The 19,577-nt window shown below is 39.8% G+C and overlaps 1 protein-coding gene across 6 annotated transcripts in view; it reads right to left on the minus strand.

Moving 5' to 3' along the window:
* The window catches only part of gria4a (glutamate receptor, ionotropic, AMPA 4a), a 110,046-nt gene that overhangs the window by 18,070 nt on the left and 72,399 nt on the right, over nucleotides 1–19,577 (minus strand). For all 6 annotated transcript variants that reach the window (XM_088301025.1, XM_088301023.1, XM_088301026.1 and 3 more), the window contains exons 11-13: nucleotides 12,826–13,032; nucleotides 10,801–11,016; nucleotides 9,892–10,052 (exon numbers count right to left, since the gene is read on the minus strand). In XM_088301025.1, coding sequence (XP_088157151.1) covers nucleotides 9,892–10,052; nucleotides 10,801–11,016; nucleotides 12,826–13,032 — 584 coding nt within the window. The remainder of the gene's footprint in view (nucleotides 1–9,891; nucleotides 10,053–10,800; nucleotides 11,017–12,825; nucleotides 13,033–19,577) is intronic.

Raw genomic sequence — 19,577 nt, forward strand, 5'->3', positions numbered from 1 at the left:
ACTGATTGTTATCTCAGCCACCTTCTAACCCGCACACCCTCTTTTCTCTTCCTCCATGTTTACTCTCACTATCTCGCAATTGAGAGCAAGCACATCAACGTAAGTGGCAATTCTCTCTTTGTTTGCATCAAATTGTTTTTTCTGCATTAGGAGAGAGAGAGAGGAGTGAACTGTGAACAAACAGAAGTTCTTCTCATTTAAAGGCCTTGGAATTGTGTGCAAGGAACGTCGCTCGAACTCTTTCCAAGCAGTCCATTTAGCTGCAATTATCTATATGGAAGGACAAAAGAAGGAAAAATGCACCATTCATTTCATCACTCATTTGGAGGTTTAGCCTAGAAAGCTAATATCTGTATGAAATTATGGTTATGGCTTTTAATGACAGGCATATAATTGGCAGAGATACAAGGCCCTATCATGATCTCTCAGGTACAATCTGAATATTTTGTCAGGAAAATTTAGATTTGGGGTCAAATCCAAAACAAACAGCATGAGGTTTCTGTTTCTTAGCGGGAATTCAACTCTTAAGTAACTTAGTAAAATAAAAAAAGAAAAAAAGTTGCTGAAGCAGTTGGAAAAGTTGCTAAGGTCAACCAAATTGCTAAATTGCACTGTTTTTTGTAAAGTAGCTTTTCTATATTCGCGGCCTTGTATGCAAATCAGCTGGGACTTTCTTCGAACAACGCAAACTGTTAAAAAGACGCCCTTGCATGACAGATCTATACTGTCTCTGTCAGCATGTGAATAAAACCTTCATGAATTGAATCTGTGATTGAGTCAGAGTAATGTTCATCTCTGACAGCTTCCAAAAATGATTCAGCCCCCACAGACCTGCAGAGATGTCTTTACTTGTCACGTCAGTCAAAGACAAGAAAACATTTGATGACAAAAATCGTAGGCAGCCAGATGAATCGCCGCTTAGGGTCAAGATCAGAAATTGATGCAATCTTAACATTTAAAGTGCTTTTCTATCTTGTGAGGTGTACAGTAAAAATGTCCTTTAGAAAAATAGATAAATGACTTGTCTAGCAACGAATGCATTGCCCTTGACTTGTTTGTGTGTGCTAGCGGAGAGGAGGAGAACATGAAAAAAGGAGATGGTTATTAAACAGCATTTGGCCTTGCACCAAGTTAGAGACGATGTTTACCTCCTGGAGGTCGACGGAGTGTGCTTCATTCAGATAAGAATGTGACGGAGCGCACACTTGCATGCATGTGACGAGGTGTGCGTGTGCGTTGTCTGTTGCTGGGTGAGCGCAGTGAGTGAAGTCCTTGATTCCTCACATGAAGCGAGTTGGAAAACATTCATCTGACGCTGTGAATGTGCGTGTTGGTATGCAACGCGCAACTTATTCTGTATGGCGGGTCATGTATCATCTACGATGGCCAACGGAATGCCTTCCCAATCGCTGTGTGTGGAAGATTAATGGAAGACTCGTTCTTTTTTTTTTTTTTTTTATTATTCTTACATATTTTCCTGCACATGACACTTTACGAGGGAACGTTGTTCCTTTGCATGCGCCACAACAGTATTTTTAGGCAGCATGCGGAACCAAATCATTTAAATGTATGCATTGCATGCACCGCTATGTAGTCTCTTCCATTTTGTCTTTGTCAATATTATTTTCCCAACAGTAGTGTATTATTTTCATATAAATGCATTTCTAAAGATTTAGCTCGAGCCCTCCTACTCTATAAGCATGACCATCTACTTTGCCCAAGAGAACGGCATTTTCTCAAACAATGGGAGAAATGCAAAAAAGCCAAATCATTTCTGTGGCACGCACTGAGGCGTCAACTTGGTGCAACATTTTCCACTCTCATTTCAGTCCGCTTGAAGACATCTTCATTTTGGACTTGTAAGGCTTGAGGGCACCTCTGCCAGTGAGCCACGTAGCAGCTCGACTGTCACTTGGATACAATCAAGAAGCAGAGCAGAAGCTTCAAGTTTATACGATTGTGGACTGAAAGAGGCATAAGTCTGGCAAAGCAATGGTAATCGTGACTAAAGGTTCTGAATCAATATCATAGATTGTTATGAGTGGATGACGACGTACTTTCCAGCACATTTTTTTTTTATTGGTCTCTCCTGGCTTTTTCCAGATTTGGCGTTTATCCTTTTTTCCCAGATTTTTGGGGTTGCCACTTGTTTGGAAATGTGAGGAGCTGGTAGACCTTTCTTTTTATAATCAGACATTGATATTGTTGGAACAAAATTCCATGGCATTAAACTGTATTTGTAAAAGGTGTTGAGCCTCAAAAACATCAGGCCTGTTGCACACCGAGCAATGGACAATCAAATCATCAATCAACAAACTAAATTAATGTTGGCGACAAACACCTGGCAATTGACCCTAATAATACAAAGCGAGGAAACAAGCGATAATGAAGTAAGACGTGGTACATCTACAGATGAGTTGCAGTTAATGAAGCGATGGCTCTTTTAGAGGACCTCCCAAAAACTATTATTAGTGAATTGCAGTGATATACAGTCTGTACAAGTGGATTTTAATTGGTGACCTTGTGCCCAATCTGAGTTGGTAAGATCCAGTGCACCACTGTAGTTGGTTAGTCATTCCATTAGATGGATTTGTTGCACTCATTAAGTATTCAGGCCACCCGGGGCCGTTTACTCAATACATTACGCACACACGCACTCATGCGCACACGCACGCACACACACACCCGCACACCAAACACTGAACTGTCGCCGTAGCCGGAGCCAGCAGCAAGCACAGACGAGGGCTGTAATTTCAGATGTTTATTGACAAAGACATCCAATTCCTCTGAAATGTTTTCTTGTGATCAGTTTACGTCACTCTGCCGCACTCCTCCTAGACCCTCCTCCTCATCACCATCACTTTGCTGCCGTTTATGCTAACAATTGCAGTCCCATCACCTGGCTGCCCATCATCATTTCCGCTGAACTTCTCCTGCAGTGACCTTGCCAATCAGTGACATTAACACCCGACAAGTGCCAACCTAAAGATGACAGGCGGGTGGTGTAAATGTCTTCTCAAGGTCACTCGGATAATATGGGCCATTGTGTGTTCATGCTTTCATGTATCCTGCCACTCACCGCTGTGCATGTGAGCACAAAGGTGCAGGAGTGTGTGTGTGTGTGTCTTGTGTTTGCATATGCGCCACCACACAGACAGTCCTTTCATGGAAAGTTAATTAATTAAGTCGAGGATTAGACAACGGATCAGCATGAGCGGCCCTGAAAAGATCCGACGAAGGAAGATAAGGAAATCTTATGGAGAGATTGGATGCGATGGAATGTAAAATTGGAAAGGGGAGATCTCTCCCAAAGATAGACAAATATAGACGGTGCAGGCTATAGAGTGAGAGTAAAAGACCTGAATAGAAGTGAGTGTAATACTCAGACTGCAGAGATGACTGCAGCAGCAGGGAGCGAGGGACGCAAGCCGCATACCAATCATGGCAACTCAATACACAACACACACCGACTCTCACTCACACGCGCACACATATTCAACAGCACGTGTCATATATTGTTTCCCCAAAGATGCTCATGAAGGTTACAAGAACGGAAAGTGCTGCATTTGAGAATACACAACAGAAGGTCAGGAAACAGTTGAGTGAGCACAAGGCGTTTTATTAAATAAGGATTAGCTCTAAGATGTTTGCATTCAAGCAATGAAAACCTTTTCTTTGGAAGGTCTTTTACCTTACATTACTTTCAGCTCCACTGTAAATGTCAGCCTGAATATGCTGATGTCCACCAGATATGTACATTTATATCTCAATGGGGAGCAAGCCTGAGAAAATATGAGCAGCTCATGGTCATGGCAGATGTTTCAAACTTGGGGAAAAAAAGTTCTTATGTGCTCCCTGTGACCTGCTTGTTCAAGATCTTGACGGTGGAGGCTGCGGGGTGGTGGAGAAATGGAATAGATGCACATGGCCGACACACTACTTAATATTACTGCTACCAAAGAGGTCATGTTAGGTCATGTTTGTTTTTGTTTGTGCATGTATTTGCAACATTGTACAAATACTATTCAACAAATTTCAAAACTTTATCGAGAGGTCAAGGCATAGGGTTGAACAGCATCACATGCAGAATTTGGTAATGTCCGTGGACTTCAGACTCCCCCTGAATTTTGGACCAAGTTTAAAATGTGATTGTTATTCATACATTTACATGTGAATTGTCCATACGCGCTCTTGGGCAACTGAAAAGTAAAGGCGCACTGAATTGCCTGGAATTCCTAAAAAAAAGAAAATCACTGCAATATTATTAAATTAACGCTTCGGTTTCAAAAGAATTGTAGCGGTGCATGAAGCCCTAATCATGAAAAACTCCGTCATTGTCCAAATATCTTAAGACCTTGCAGCATTAAACAGTGAGTCAAGCTTCATGAATCTTAGTGTTCTTGCGGTAGTCGTATGTATGAGATTAGGGTGAGACAATCGTGGAGCGAATCTTAATCTTGAGGCACAACAAAAGAGTGCATTGACTCAAGGTGAGTCAGTAGATTATTAATATTAGACCAGGGGTGGGCAAACATTTTGATTGACGGGCCACAATGGGTTCTAAAATTTGACAGAGGGGCCAGACCAGGAGCAGAGGGAGGGAGTTTTTTGGTAACCTCACCTCATCGGAGAAAAAAATTGTAATCTTAAATGAAAGTGAACAAAAAGCATTACAACAATATATATGTACATATATATATATATATAAAAATTACAGTATTTAGAAAATAAAACATTAACAAGGTATATTCATTTAATTTTTTTCATGTTCGGCGGGCCGGATTAAAAAGTTTAACGGGCCGCATGTGGCCCCCGGGCCGTAGTTTGCCCATACATGTATTAGACAGAGGAGGTGTAACGATTAATCGTGAAGTAATCCATCCATCCATTATCTGAGCCGCTTTTCCACACGAGGGTTGCGGGCGTGCTGGATCCGACCGGTGCTATCTTCGGGCAGTAGGCGGGTTACATCCTGAACTGGGTGCCAGCCAATCGCATGGCACACAAAGACAAAGAACCACCGGCGCTCACACTCATACTTAGAGCCAATTTAGAGTGTCCCATTAACCACGAGAACACCCACGCAGGCACGAGCAGAACATGCAAACTCCACACAGGCAGGCGAACCCTGCACCTCTGAACTGTGAGGCAGACCTGCTAACTAGTCTCCTACCGTGCTGAATTCGACAAGTATTTGATCTTGTAATCTATAATTACATTTCAGAGTAGATTAATCGATACTCATTTCAACTCCTCAGCAGTAAATATTATCTCTTTTCTGTAGTCCCCCATGATAGCATCCAGATTATCTATCTATGTGTTTTTGCACATTTTCCGGAACAGACCACATGAGTAACTGGATCATAATGTGTGCATTTTCTGCACAGTCAACGTGAAACAATGTCCTGTTTTTGAATAAAGGGATGGAAATGACATGTTTTTTTCAAATCTGATCAATCAATTAATTGACATAATAATCAATAGATTAATCGAATATTAAACTGATATAACTAATATATTAACATTAGTTGCAGCGCTTTTAGATTGCCAGTCTGCCTTCTTAATCAGGAAGTTTATCACAGACAGTCCAGCTCTCTCAGTTGTTACACTGCTCCTGTCGCTTAGCAACCATGAAAGCAAGTGGGCAGTCATGACATGTTGTTTGACTCGTTGCACGTAATGTTTTCTAAGGTCAGATGTTTATAAACTTTCATAAAAACTGCAGTCTTAACGGAATAAACTGTTATAATAAAACTTGGTAACACAGCAATTCTCAATATCAGAGCCAGCCACTTTTTATTATAGAGACCTAGACCAAGACCCAGACACGGATCATTAGATTATTTTAATGCTTAAAAATAAACTGTGAAATTTTAGAGGGATTTGCTGGAGTTGTACTTTCACTTCTGCAGCTTTCTGGCAGTTGTAGGAATAGTCAGACTAATTTCAAGCATTATAACACCTTCAACTTGTCAAAGAGAGACATAAGTGATGAAGAAAGTTCAGGATAACAGATAATGGCCTTTTGGTTGAACAGCAATTTTAATATTAGTTTAGATTATTTCTATCCTCATTATTTTTGCAGATGTACAAGTAGAATGAAAACTCCTAACTAATATTTAAAAGGTACATTTGAGCAGGTATTTGTCCGTCTCATTCAGTGTGAAAATCAACACAAAATAATGTTGAATATAAGTAAGTATGTATTTTTATTTTGCTTGACAGTTGGTGATGACGTGCATCGTAGAAGCAATTTTTCACATGATGACCTCACATAAACCTCTTGAACTTTTAATTGAATAACTCCGAAACAGGGTTGGGGATGGAAGCTTAAAATAAAACATTATTAAAAAATGTCCCATTACTGATTTGAAAGCAAAGCAAGTGACATTATATGAATTAAAACAAGTTTTGCTCTGTGGTTGTTCCCCACTCGAGGGATTTGATGGATTTCTCCTGATACCAAACAAGCTTTGAAAGTGTTTCCACATGCCCCAAGTTTTAACTTGCATCAACTTTCGCAGAAGTCATAGAAATAAATATATTTTATTTACAGATCATGTGAAAATAAGTTTATTCTCTTGTGATGAAAAAAGACAACATGTAAACACACGCAACCCTATTAACCCATTTACTGCCATTGACGGCTAAAGACGTCAAATATCCATTTTTTTACTTGGCTGGTTGTGAATGTGTTAAATTAACAATTTGAATGTTTAATAATTTGTACCGGCAGTATTGTGGTCCATTCTGCTGCCTTTTATGCAAATGACATGAGTTTGCTTCTTGATCAGAGCCCATGGCTAAATTGCTGTTTAGACGTCTCATGAGAAAAGTCATGGAAAATTATTAGACCATAGTGCATGTCAGTGCACACAAAGCCTAAATAAAGGCTTTTACATAAATTCAAATTTTTCAATAAAATCAATTACTCATCCTGCTCTACCAATGTGGTAACTACCCTCAAAGATATTTTCAATAGGTTTTGAATTTTTTTTTTAATTCTTCAAAACAATATTTTGAATTTTCATAATTTGTTTTAGTCTTTGTGCTATTTGTCATTTTGACAGAATGAGTTAAAAAAATAAATAAGTAGATATGAGGCAGCTTTGTCCTTTTGTCCGATTCTAATCAGGCATTTATAACGGCAATAATCCTGTTCTGCATTGCAGTTGTGCTGTATTGGAGGTGACAAGGCCGGACAATTTCGATGATGAACGCCAACGTCATGTTAAGTATCGCCTTATCGCAAGGACAGCTGCACACAAAGACACGCGCACACTCACGCTAAGAGAATGGAGAGTTTTTGAGCGTTTGTTGTGCACTCGCACGAAAAGCTATTCTGCATGTGCGTGAAGTGTATTCTCTGTTGTCAGGCACACTTCATGCTGGAGTCCGAACGTAGACGCATGCAGATGGCGCCGGTATTTTTTAGCATTGTGGTTGGAATTGACATGTCATTTGCACAAAGTGGGATGGAGGGGGAGAAGACAGCTGTTGGTGAGCGAGGAATGAGAGACAAAAGAGAGAATGAGAGCAAAAGAGAAGGCTGGAAGGGTCTGTTGGAGAGCCAACTTTTGTTCATTACGCCAAATGTGAAATACGGCGGTGGCTGTTAAACCAGGTGTGAAAACACAGCAGAGAAGAAAAAGAGTCCTGAAGGGGAAAAAGTTTGCAAAGACAGAAGGCCATTCGTTTTAGTGCGGCTAGTAATGTTGACTGAAGAAGGAGTTTGTGTCTTCAGGCAAGAAAAATCTTGATCTTTATCTGTTAATGTCTGTCTAGCTTTCTTATGAATATCGAAATGAAAAGACTCTGAGGGGGGTTGGCCGGAATGGGGTTGGAGGCCGACAATTTTTTTTATGAATAAGGCCGGAGGGTCGAGGCCCGAGGGGTACCAAGATTGCGGCCGGAGGAAGCGAGACTGACTGTCAAAAAAGGTTCAAGTGCCCATCTCTGAAATGCTTCAAACAAATTCGAACAAGAGGGTCAGAATGGATTTCAGGGCTGCAACAATCCATTATTATTGTATCTGGAAAAGCCTACTGGGAAGTCGAATAATCGGGTAAGCAAATAAAAATATATTTCTTCTGATTGGTTAAAGATTCAGAAGACAAAAAACAAAACAAAACAAAACACAATTCCACTTAATATGAATCAGCCAAACTGGATTTCATTTTTTGATCAACATTTTATACTTAAATTTAAACTGTGCATAGTAGTAAATTATTTTCCTCTCTATAAACATTAATGAGAATTTAAATCAATCTCTCCTCATCATTTTTGCTCTATGAGTCAAAGTGACGTCAGAAGCCCAGTAGCGTTATTGCCGCTTTAAACAACACTTGAGTAAGTCTGGTTTATTAAAAAGTGATCAGTAGGAACGGCAACTGAATCAAGCTGTCAGCATCAAAGTGTTCGAAGTCATTTAGGGCTATTAACTTGAGTGCTGCTAGCACGGCTAACGTGGCTTGCGCTACCAGAAACAGCTTGAAAATGAAACCTCGACATTGGAGGCGTGTTACTCTCATGTATGACATGACTTCTTCCTGCAGGGAAATGTAAATAAGCAGAATAAATGCCTCGAGTATCTTTTCATACAGCAGTTTGAATTTACTCGAGGACCCGTTTCTGCCGTAATTGATTTTTAAGAAATGTTTTGTATATAAGACGCAGGCAGTACAGTGGACTCCGTCCGTGGTTTGCGGTTTGAATGCTGACTCTGGCCTTCCGCGGTTAAGTTTGCATGTATTCCTTGTGCTTGTGCATTTCTCCGTGTTCTGCGGCTTCCATTCCGCCCACATTCCCAAAACGTGCATTAGCGCTTGACAGAAGACTACATTTGGTGCGAATGTGAGAGTGAATGCTTGTGATGTGTCCTGAGACTGGCTGGGACCAATCCTGTACCGTGCATATTTCCCATGAACAGGATTTTGGACCTGTTAGCTAAAATTATTTCATAATTTTATAATGAGCCACATTTTAATTCCATTGGAGGGTTAGCAGGCATTTAACCTGTCACCGTCTTACTTTGTTTTGACATTTGGTCTGTCATCAAGCCCTCCCTGCAGCTCCTTCTTTCCTCAGGTTTGCTCTCTAAAGGTCTTCAGGATGACGTCCATGAATATTTCAATAAACTGCATCCTCAGGTTATCAATAATAGAATGCCATTTTCACATAAATATTCTAAAAATACAGCTGGACTCTGCCTCTTCGGTGGTTCATTAAACATTTACGGACACCTAGCAAACTGTGAAATCTCCCACCCTTGCTCAACCATATAGACAAAGACGAGGGACTGCGTGCCCATGTTTCCTTTTAGACTTCCGCATTTCACATTTATGGTGTGTGTATATTTGCACATATTCACACAGTGTCGCAGAGGTGCAGCCCAGGTCAGTGCTAAAGTGAGAAAAGTGTTTGGCATTGTCAACAGTCTGTATCACAAGCTCAGTCTACTTGAGTACACATCTTGTGCCTGGATGACTCAACACTTGGGACACTTGTGCGTATTCCTCTTTGTCTTTTCTGATGCTGCAGTTAAAATGTTTACTTTATAAGGTGAATTGTTTTGAAATGATTGAATTATTTGATTCCAACTTGCAGTCATAAAATAAGAACTGAAAAAACTAAGACAAAACAAGAGTTTTAGGTACAATTAACCATATACCGTAGACCTGGGAGCAGTACAAGAATGTGCTTTATTGTGAAACAGGAAGCTCCATACTGCATACTGTGTGTTTAATGCCCAAAGAGGCTGGAGCTTTTTATATGCAGCCAGATGCGGCTCTTGACTAAAATAGATGTGTATTTTTAGCAAGTAAGGAACTAGGAGGGGTATTCCCCCACATGCAAACACACACAAGCACACTCGGCATCTTCTACACTCACCGCGGCGAGATGTCACAGCCTTGTTGCATGAAGGCCCCCAGTGAAAACCACAGGGAGTTAAAGATGCCAAACTCATTCGGTGGTTGATCGTTGGGGCCCGGCTCTGTGGTGCCCTCCTCTGGTTCCTCAGCGTGCCACTCGTACGGACTGAAGCGACTCACCTGACACAACGCGGGAAAACGTCTTTAGTAGCAGTAGCAGACAATATAGGGAAACTAGAATAAGATTCAGTGGAGCGCAGTATACATGTATGTGCTGAGGCCGTTAACAAATGTGAAGAAATATTACAGGACTTCTTGTTTGGTTTTGAGAATACATTTAGAGGAGCGGCAGTTTCTGCAATCAGCAGCACTCTGCCAAGAACAGAACTGAGACCGAACAAAAGTCACTCAAGTACAGGAAAAGGATTGTGTTTCACTGTAAGGTAGTGCATTATTGATAACATTTCAGGACAATATTTCCATTCCTAGTTACTCATATTATATTGCTTTTTGTTCATGGCCACTTTTTCATGGTCTCATTATATCAAAATGTGAAGAGCATGATGAAAGACCATTTGAATAACAATTATAATTGCACCGGGGGGAGTTTTTGTTCATTTGTGGATTTAAAAAAAAAAAAACACCTGTTTTGAATGTTAGGACTTAAAAGTTCAACAGATGAAAATGTGCATTGAAAAGTTCAGAGGTCACTTAAGGTTATAATGCATTTTCAGTCCATCCTAAAAATGTATTTTTGAGATGCGTGAACAATTAATTCTTGTATTCATATTTGAAATATGATATTGCTAACAATCCCAAAATGTTTCTCAGAATTTCTGTAGATATTATATAGGCTCACAAACTAACTGAAAAACAATAAATATTTGTCAATAAATCTAACATGACCTCCTCATCCCCCAAAACTCACCAAAAACAGCACCACGCTGACTCCGATGTAAGCAAACACGATGCACATCCAAATTTCGTATGCCAACGGGTCCAGGAACGAGAAAACACCTGGCTTGGACTTCTGAGGCTTCTTAATCATGATGGAGATTCCCAGAGACATGAAAGGCTTGGAGAAGTCGATCACCTCTTCTCGAACCAAAGTGATGGTAAGTGGGGCCACTGCGATTTCCGCTTTCTGCAAAGAGAAGCGCCGATTGGCTTTCTTTTGTATTTTAATGCAATTGATTTCCAGACAAGTGCCTTTATCTGTCGTCTCCATTTATGCAAAGAAAAAAAAAACAAAAAAAAACGGGGAGCGTCAAAGGGTGCTCATGGAAAGAGCAAGGACAATTGAATGGGCAAGTATTGAGATTAGTGAAGTGTAAAAATGAGGAGCTGAATCAGTGCATTGAGACAAAGATGGAGTGACTTTACAGTGCATTGATCATTGATTCCAATAACCGAGTACAAAAAGTACACAGCAAGTGAGAGAGCACAAACGTGCAAAAACAATTGTGACACACACAAAGACTAAACGATTAAAAGGAAAAAAAAGCGCATGAGAGGATAAAGCTTTTAAATGCGTTTCACTTTGAACGCTCCATCTGGGAACACACCGAGCACTCGGAACAAATCAAACCTGATTAGTCAACGTGCTGTTTCCTCTGTGTCACCTTCCATCTGGAATTGTGCAGGCCAATTATTTCTGTAGCCACACTGCAACAATCTCTTGCTTTCACACTTTCTCAAAGTGATGACTGACATTGTCTTCTCAATGTGAGCTCTCGGAATGTGCGCGGTGTCGGCAGCATAATTGGTTACCATGCCAAATTCTTCAGGACTTACTGAACCCTTCAAGACCTAGTTTGGCCGCGGGAAACATGCATGCAAAGCTTCTGATAAGCATACTTTAGCAGAGTGTGAGAGCCCAAGGTGGGGTCACAATGGCAGGATAAGCCACTGTCCAAGTGGAAGTGCAGTAACTTCGGCGCTGACTTTGTGAAGATGATTAAGTTTTATCTCTTTTTTTTTTTTCACATTTGTGGTTGTAGCACATTAGGTTGTCTGCATATTGTCATAAGAAGATACCATTTTGCATTAAACTCACATCATTTGTCAGTCTGTATCATAATATGCATACATTATGATAGTTATCTAACTAAACAATAGCGCATGATGTATTTCCCAAACACTGCACGTATTGGTACCCCAAGCATCTTAATTCAGGTGTCAGGAAAAGCATAGAGAAATATTGTAACTCAGGTTTGAGAGACGTTGTGGAACTCATCTGACCTTTGATAGTGGACAGAGCTTTCATTCTTTCTGACACACATCATGATTTTGAAATGACGAACCGCCATAAGTGTAGCGGCATCTACTGGCGAGGAGGACTTATTCAATGTCAGATTGTTTAGTATCGGTGCCAAGTATCAGCAACCTTCTAGTATCGGCCCGATACCTGGTATCAGTACTCACCATCTCAACTTATTGTTATTATTTTATTTTATTTTTTGTATGCTATGGAAAAATACTATTGTTGCAGTGATTAACTGATTTATCAATGTAATTGATGATTTTCGATACAGGATTAGTCATTTCCAGACCTAGTTTAATTTACAATTGTCCAAATTGTCTCTTAACAGTAAATATGTAAGTGTAAAATAGTAATTTCTATAGTACTCCATGCAAGCAGACTTATTTTTTTAACATTTTTGCCATTTTGTAGTGACATGAACCAACCCAGTAACTGAATCTGAATTAATTTTTGTTTGGGAATTTTCTGCACTGTCAATTTGAAATGTCCTGATTTTGCAGAAATTTATAGAATTAAGACTTTTTTTTAGCAGATTCATTGATTAATTGACAAAAATAATCAACAGATTAATCAATTTTAAAATAATCTTTAGTCACAGCCCTAATGTTCATAATAGCATTTCTAAACCGACGATGGCCCAAGGCTTTTGCACGGTACTGTACTCATCGACTATCATCCATCCACCCTTACCCCATAAACAAGCTCGCCCACCATCCCGTTCCATATCTTTGTCTCTGGATCTCTGGCTCCGTATTTCCCGTCAGGTACAATGGAGATCTTGTATTTGATTCCAATGTGTTTGGCGATCTCTGAGGCCAGATCCACGCAGTAGCCTTCATACTGGTCATTGCCTTCATATAGCTCCCAGTTCTTCTTCAGCATCACATAGGGGCCCTCCTACAAAAGCAGCATAAGGCAAGAAAGACACTGTTTGGAGGTTGGTGATTGGTGAAGAAAAAAAAAAAGACAGGGGGAAAAAAAATGACAAAAGTTATGCAAAATGGTGACAAAAGATGGGAATACAAACAGTAGAATCAAGAACATTTATTTCAGCATGAAAAAAATCAAGTCACAGGATGTTTGATTTCATTGACTGGTTAATTTCTACATACAGATTTTAATATTTTTATGTATTTATATCATTCGTAGATAGTCACTATCTTCACAATGTAACATTTTATCCCGTTTTTCTCAAAGTTTGGCAACCACTGATTTGTACCTGTAACATACTGTATATAACAAATGACTCCAGAGAGACAAGACATACAAGAGGCAAATAGAAAGGTGAGAGAGGAGCACATGTTTTCTTTCTTTCAAAGATACACCACTTAAGTGTAATTTATATGATAAAACAGAGGATAAATGATGACATCAGTTCTGGCTGCCTTATATGTGAAGTATTCAGACTTTGTTGTGCCTTATGTCTTATTTTTATCTGCATTGACGTGCCTCCACTGGGGCGTGCACCTGCCTCAGTGCTGCACTGTTGCCGATGCTGAGGGGGAGAGATGTTCAACAGAAGGGAAATACTGGTGAGGAAAGAACTCTGCTGCTTTGAAGGCGCCTTGTCAAAGGCAAAACGACTTTTTGAGCGTACGGTTTGCAAGATGAAAGCAATGCGCGAGTCTAATGGTTTGGTGGGTGCGTTTTAAGAATTACAAATCATACACAGACGCGCGCACGCACCTGTGCAGAGTGACGGTACATCTATCAGCAGTGGTGAATTATTGTATTATGCCTAAGGCTGCTGCTCTTGTAATCCAACTGAACCAAGCCTATTAAAATACTATTGAGCTCCTTTTAATCAAACACAAATCTCCTCACATTTATCAAGTAGGCTTTTTCAATTTGGTTGAAAATGAGTCATTTTAGCATTGCAATGTTCAAATGAGCGGCGCAATAAAATGTACAAATGAACAACTTGATGGGATACTTTTCTAATTTGGCCATTTTCAACAGTAAAAAGTCATTATTTTGTTTGTTGTTGTTGATAGCGTCATTATTTTTCACATCCAATTAACACCTTTAAAAATATATTTTGCCACTTGCTGTCGGCTGAAAATGATAATGAGGGCTCAGGTAACAACCAATCACGGCTCACCTTGTGAATGTTATGTGTCAAAATAAATAAACAAGAATGAAATGAATATTTTCTAGATCAGTTGTTGACACTTAAGACACTCATACCATTGTACCCCGAAAACCGTTTATACATATATATGCATAGTTTATATATAGCTTTTATATATATAGCTTATATATATATATATATATATATATATATATATATAAATATTCATGAAAGAAAATGGGAACATATAGAGAAAAACTAACGAGGTATTTGGAACGACACTGCCCTAGAAAATGTGGTTAACACACTTTTTCTTTTTTGATGCAGACAAGTGTGATATAGTTCTACTTTGTTTACTAAATAATGTAAAATAACTACATTTCAAAAAGCATGGATAAATTAAATAATTTAAACAAGACACCGTTTTAAGTCTTTATTTTGACGTAATATTTTTGGTACCTTTTGTAAAAATATCCTCAGATTATTTTTTTTTTTATTGTGACCTTTCAAGTATTGTTCTGGATAGAAATCTCACTGAGACACTCCAACATTTTTTAAAGAGTCTTACCATAGGAGTGAAAGTTATCGCTCTAAAGGGGGCTAAAGATATTTCCTACAATTTTACCACCCGTAAAATGGATGCGTCACAATACTAGCATGCATGCACATATTGCCTTCGGTTTTCCATTCGTCATTGTCCAAAAGTTTTACATCTAAAGGAGGACAGTGGACAATTTTCTCACTCTACGGCGCCTATTAACCATTGAGAAAGTTGTCTACGCCAAAGAAAACCAGTGTTTTCTTAATTTTGAAATCACATTTAACACTTTAATCAGCTTTAATATAACCATCACATGAATACTCTATTGCCCCATTGTGTCAGAACGCACAAAACCGTTCCTCCTCCAATGACATTAGGAGAAACATTAGCAGGTCCCTGGGCGCTCATTCCATTGACTCAACATGAATCATAAAATTAATGAACACCAGACGTGCGCCCTCTAATAGATCAACACAGCAATCTAAGCTGCTCACTGACTGGGAATATCACCCAAATGAGAGCTAGACGGCATAATGTAGTCATGCACAGTTTTATCTCATTTGCTGTTGACTTCAAATTAACCGGCATCGCATCAAATTAAATTGTTTTATTTGGAAGTTTCAACTATGTTAAAGGAGCTAGATGATCCTGTTACAAGTTGGGTAATATATCCAGAATGCACAAAAAGATCATTAGAAGAAAGATTATTTTCACATTCTATATGCATGGAAGTTAGCATGAGTTGAAATGCAACATCATTACATTTATAACAATAATAATAATGAATATTTATTAGAATTGGGCAGCACAGTAGCTGACTGGTTAGCACGATGGATGGCCTCACAGCGCAAAGGTGAAGAGTTCGGTTCCGGCTCATGTATTTCTGTATGGAATTTGCATATCCTCCCCGTGCCTTCGTGGGTTTTCTCCGGGTACTTTGGTTTCCTCCCACATTGCAAAAATATGCATGGCAGGTTGATTGAGCAGTGTCAAATTGTCCGTAGGTATGAGTGTGAGTGCGGATTGCCCAAACAAGAAAAACGCCATCATTCCACTTGTCTCCTTTTCAAATTACTCTCAACTTCATGTTCGAAGGTTAAGTGGTTAAAATTTGATCAACTCACTCTGCGGAGCTAATATGATAAAAGCAACGCACGTGTGCACGCGCACATAAACACACATAAACATGCACACAGGAGGGAACATTATCATTTCAAAGTCGCCTTAATGTTTTTTTTTTTGTTTTTTTTATCAGTTAGTGCCAGATGCCTTTGTCCCAGTGTGAAGGTTAAGTGTGCATGTGCGCGTGTTTGGGGACAATTTCATGCTTGTTTGTGTCATACCAGGGCAAGGAATGGGTGTCCAAAAAGTGCAAATGGGGTGAATCAGAACAAAACCACCATGTGCACCTGAAGATGGAAAAATAATGTGCTGGCTGTTTAAATTTGGATTAACAGTGCCCTATTTTGATTCCAATTTTTGGTGACTGTTTAGTTAAATTTTTTATAATGTGCTGGGGGAAAAACAATTGTCAAACTCGACTAAGTGGACCACAAAAAATGGTTGATTCAAAAATGTCGGCCTCAGGGCAATAAATAATGTCAAAAATCATGTTTGGCCACCGTCCATGTTGACTAAGCGGACATTTGTCGTAGACACACGCACTAGTCTATGGGATATGTTGTAATGTTGGCCAGTAATGAATACTGAAAGATGCAAAAGATGCCTAAAGTTTGGCTTCACTTTAAATAACGTACGGTATGCTATTCGTAGACTACACTGTGTAGTGTACTCCATTTAGAAATGACGCTGTGTGTGAGTGCCCCTGTCTCATGCGCTTCAAAAAAAATACAGTTCACAGAAGTATGACTTTCGTACACTATTACAGAACAACCTAAAACCTGATCACAGTTCTCACAGCCAAGCAAAGCATTTTCCCTAACTTAGCATTACCTGCTCCCTGCAGACAAAGAGGGTCTTAGTCGACATATTACTAAGCGGTATGAGTATGAAGTGATTCTAATTTGTAAACATGATTATTGGGCAGTGGGTCATTTGTACAAAAAAGAATAAAGAAAAGGTGAGCAGCCATTGACGGGTAATGAGCCGGTATAGAACTGCAGTCCTGGCTCTTGTAAAAAATATATGAAAATATATATTTTGAAGTCGTTGGTGGGTGATATGACATATTAGATTGTTGAGGGTTTTAATGTGTTGACAATCTCATAAAGTCGAAGGATCGTTAGATCGTCTATAGGGCACATTCCATACAGGTTAGCTCTAGGGCAGCTGAGAGCCGCTGATACGTACCTGACCAACCAATCTCAGCACGCACTTAGACATACATGATTTCTTTTTCTCTTAAAGATTAAAAATGCAAGCAAAAAAATCTGACTTGAAAACCCTCACTCAAACCTGATAATTCTAATCCAGTCTGAAACACCAGAGAAGGAAAGATGAAGGGCTGGATCAGTCCAAGGGGAGATGGAAACATGGAGAATTTGAATCAAGAATGTGCGAAAAGGTACAAAAGGAGAGACGAGAGCAACAAATGATCCAAACGGCTATGAAGTACAAAAAAAGTTGGTGGGTTAAAATAGAGCGTTGTAGGAGCAAATGGTTGGGATTGATAAGGCATAAAAAGGTTCACATTCAATGCCAAAGAGACAGTTCAGGCTTGCTCTTTGAGTGTGAGCCAGTTTGCTCTATGGCAAAAACAGCTGGACAGTGAAAAGTCCAGTCATTCAAAACAATCAGTTCAGCGTTACAAAACGCTAGACTGTCGCATAATGAATAACCAACGGCCGAGGCATCAAATATGCCTGTGAGCCATCCATTGCAACAGCCAGAGGGCCGAGCCAAACGGTCACAGCCTATTTCAGTCTGTCAGATGGATAATCAGTCCATTCATTCCTCAATTAGTCAAATTACAGCGCATAATCATGCACTCACTGATGTATTGGCCAAGGGAGTCAGCATGATTGTCTCCGAGCTATCTAAAAAGAGCAAAACACTTCAACATTTAGCTCCTCAGTTGTTGTGTCACTTTGTCAAGTCAACTGCATTTTTCTACAAGAGGACCAAGTTAACATGACACTTTTCACTAATTTGGTATAAGAAACAAAACAAACAATTACAATGACATACAATGCTGAAGGACGAATGTGCATATTGCAGTATAATGTTTTAGCTTGATTTCATTGAAACTCCAAATTCTGAGCAGCTTCAAGGCGGTGCAAATAGGAATTCAGACAAAATCTTAGGGCAAAATGCCTTTAAAGTTGTACAGAATCTTGGGTCAAACGCTCATGTGTGGCGTCACCCGAGAACATTCAGTGCATCATTCAGCCATGAGTTGTTAATAGAAGAGTGGGCAAAAGTAAGCCAAGTCCCATTCCGTCCTAGTGGAGTGTAAAGTGCTATCGAGCGTTTCAGTGCCATGTCAGCTGGAGATGATGCAATATTGAGGCAGCAGTTGACTGCTGTTCGCCATGTGGAAGAAGTGATGAATATTGGAAACGGAAGAGACGCCAAATGCTAATCAGGAGCGAGATAGCCACTTACTGGCTCACCGCTCAAGTGCAGACATCGGCAAAATAAGGCTCACGAGCCACATCGCGCCTGTCAAAAGTCTCTTACCAGCCCTCACAAAGTAAAAAAAAAAAAAAAAGGAAACAAAAGTTGTCAGGGTTCGCCGTTCGGCGAAGAGGAGGTGGACCCAGAAAGCGAGGAAGCAGGGAAACGGATAAACTTAAAGGGAATTTATTAAATGAAACAAACGAGGACAAACAACGTGGCGTGGACAAACTAAACGTGACTAAATAGAACGAAAGAAGACAAGTGACGAGGATCGTGACAGAACACCAGGGACCGGGGGTATGAGCAGGGGGCATGAGCATGGAGCAGGGGGCATGAGCATGGAGCAGGGGGCATGAGCATGGAGCAGGGGGCATGAGCGAGAAGGAGGGTGGTCGTGAAAGTCCGTAACAGGGCGTAGCAGGACAAATGTTCCGACGCTGAGCTGTCGGCAAGGGGTGGATAAATAGTCCGAGTAATCAGGGGAGCAGATGGGAATCAGGTGCGTGATGGTTGACAGGGAACAGGTGCGTGGCTGGTGAGGACGAGACGGCTGAGAGGGAAACGCCCCTACACAGCTGACAAAACATAAACAACGTGCACATGGCAGGGAGGTGACGAAAACAATAACAAAACACAGACATGCCCGACACGGGTCATGACAAAAAGTGCTGTATTTTATATGTAAATCGCTGATTTTATTGGGCTATACAAGGAAGAGCAACAACTTAAGTCATGCGAACTTATTCACTGTTGCATATTTAGCAACTTTTCCTGCCCTCTTAAAAAAAAAAATTGCATCAGTGGTCTTTAGGTAACCCGTATTTTTATTTTCTGCCCGGTGGAACTTGTCCTAATAATGATACTGCAGACCAGGAAAAGTTAACATTATGCTGTAAAATGCACTCAAATGCACAGACTTCAAAATATAGAAAAACTGATGCACACTGTAGACAAGTTTTTTTCTGAAGGATGTTGATTAAATATTGATATAATGTAATGTTTTATGCTGATAATTTAGTTAACCATTTTCTTTCCTAATTTTAACATCACATGCACCATATTTACACAAATACAAGCTAAGTACAATAATACAATTTACTCCTTTATCAAAATACTCTGAATGGGAACGCAAGGCAAAAATGTTCTTTACAATAATATGTGAAATGTACATCAATCAGTCTCACTACGGTAATCGGATTATTACAGGCTTGATGGGACAGGAATTTACTGGAATAAACCATCAACGCCCAA

Source organism: Idiotropiscis lumnitzeri, chromosome 7 (assembly GCF_059441095.1).
Source record: "Idiotropiscis lumnitzeri isolate Australia: NSW breed Sydney's pygmy pipehorse chromosome 7, RoL_Ilum_1.0, whole genome shotgun sequence".
Lineage (NCBI taxonomy): Eukaryota > Metazoa > Chordata > Actinopteri > Syngnathiformes > Syngnathidae > Idiotropiscis > Idiotropiscis lumnitzeri.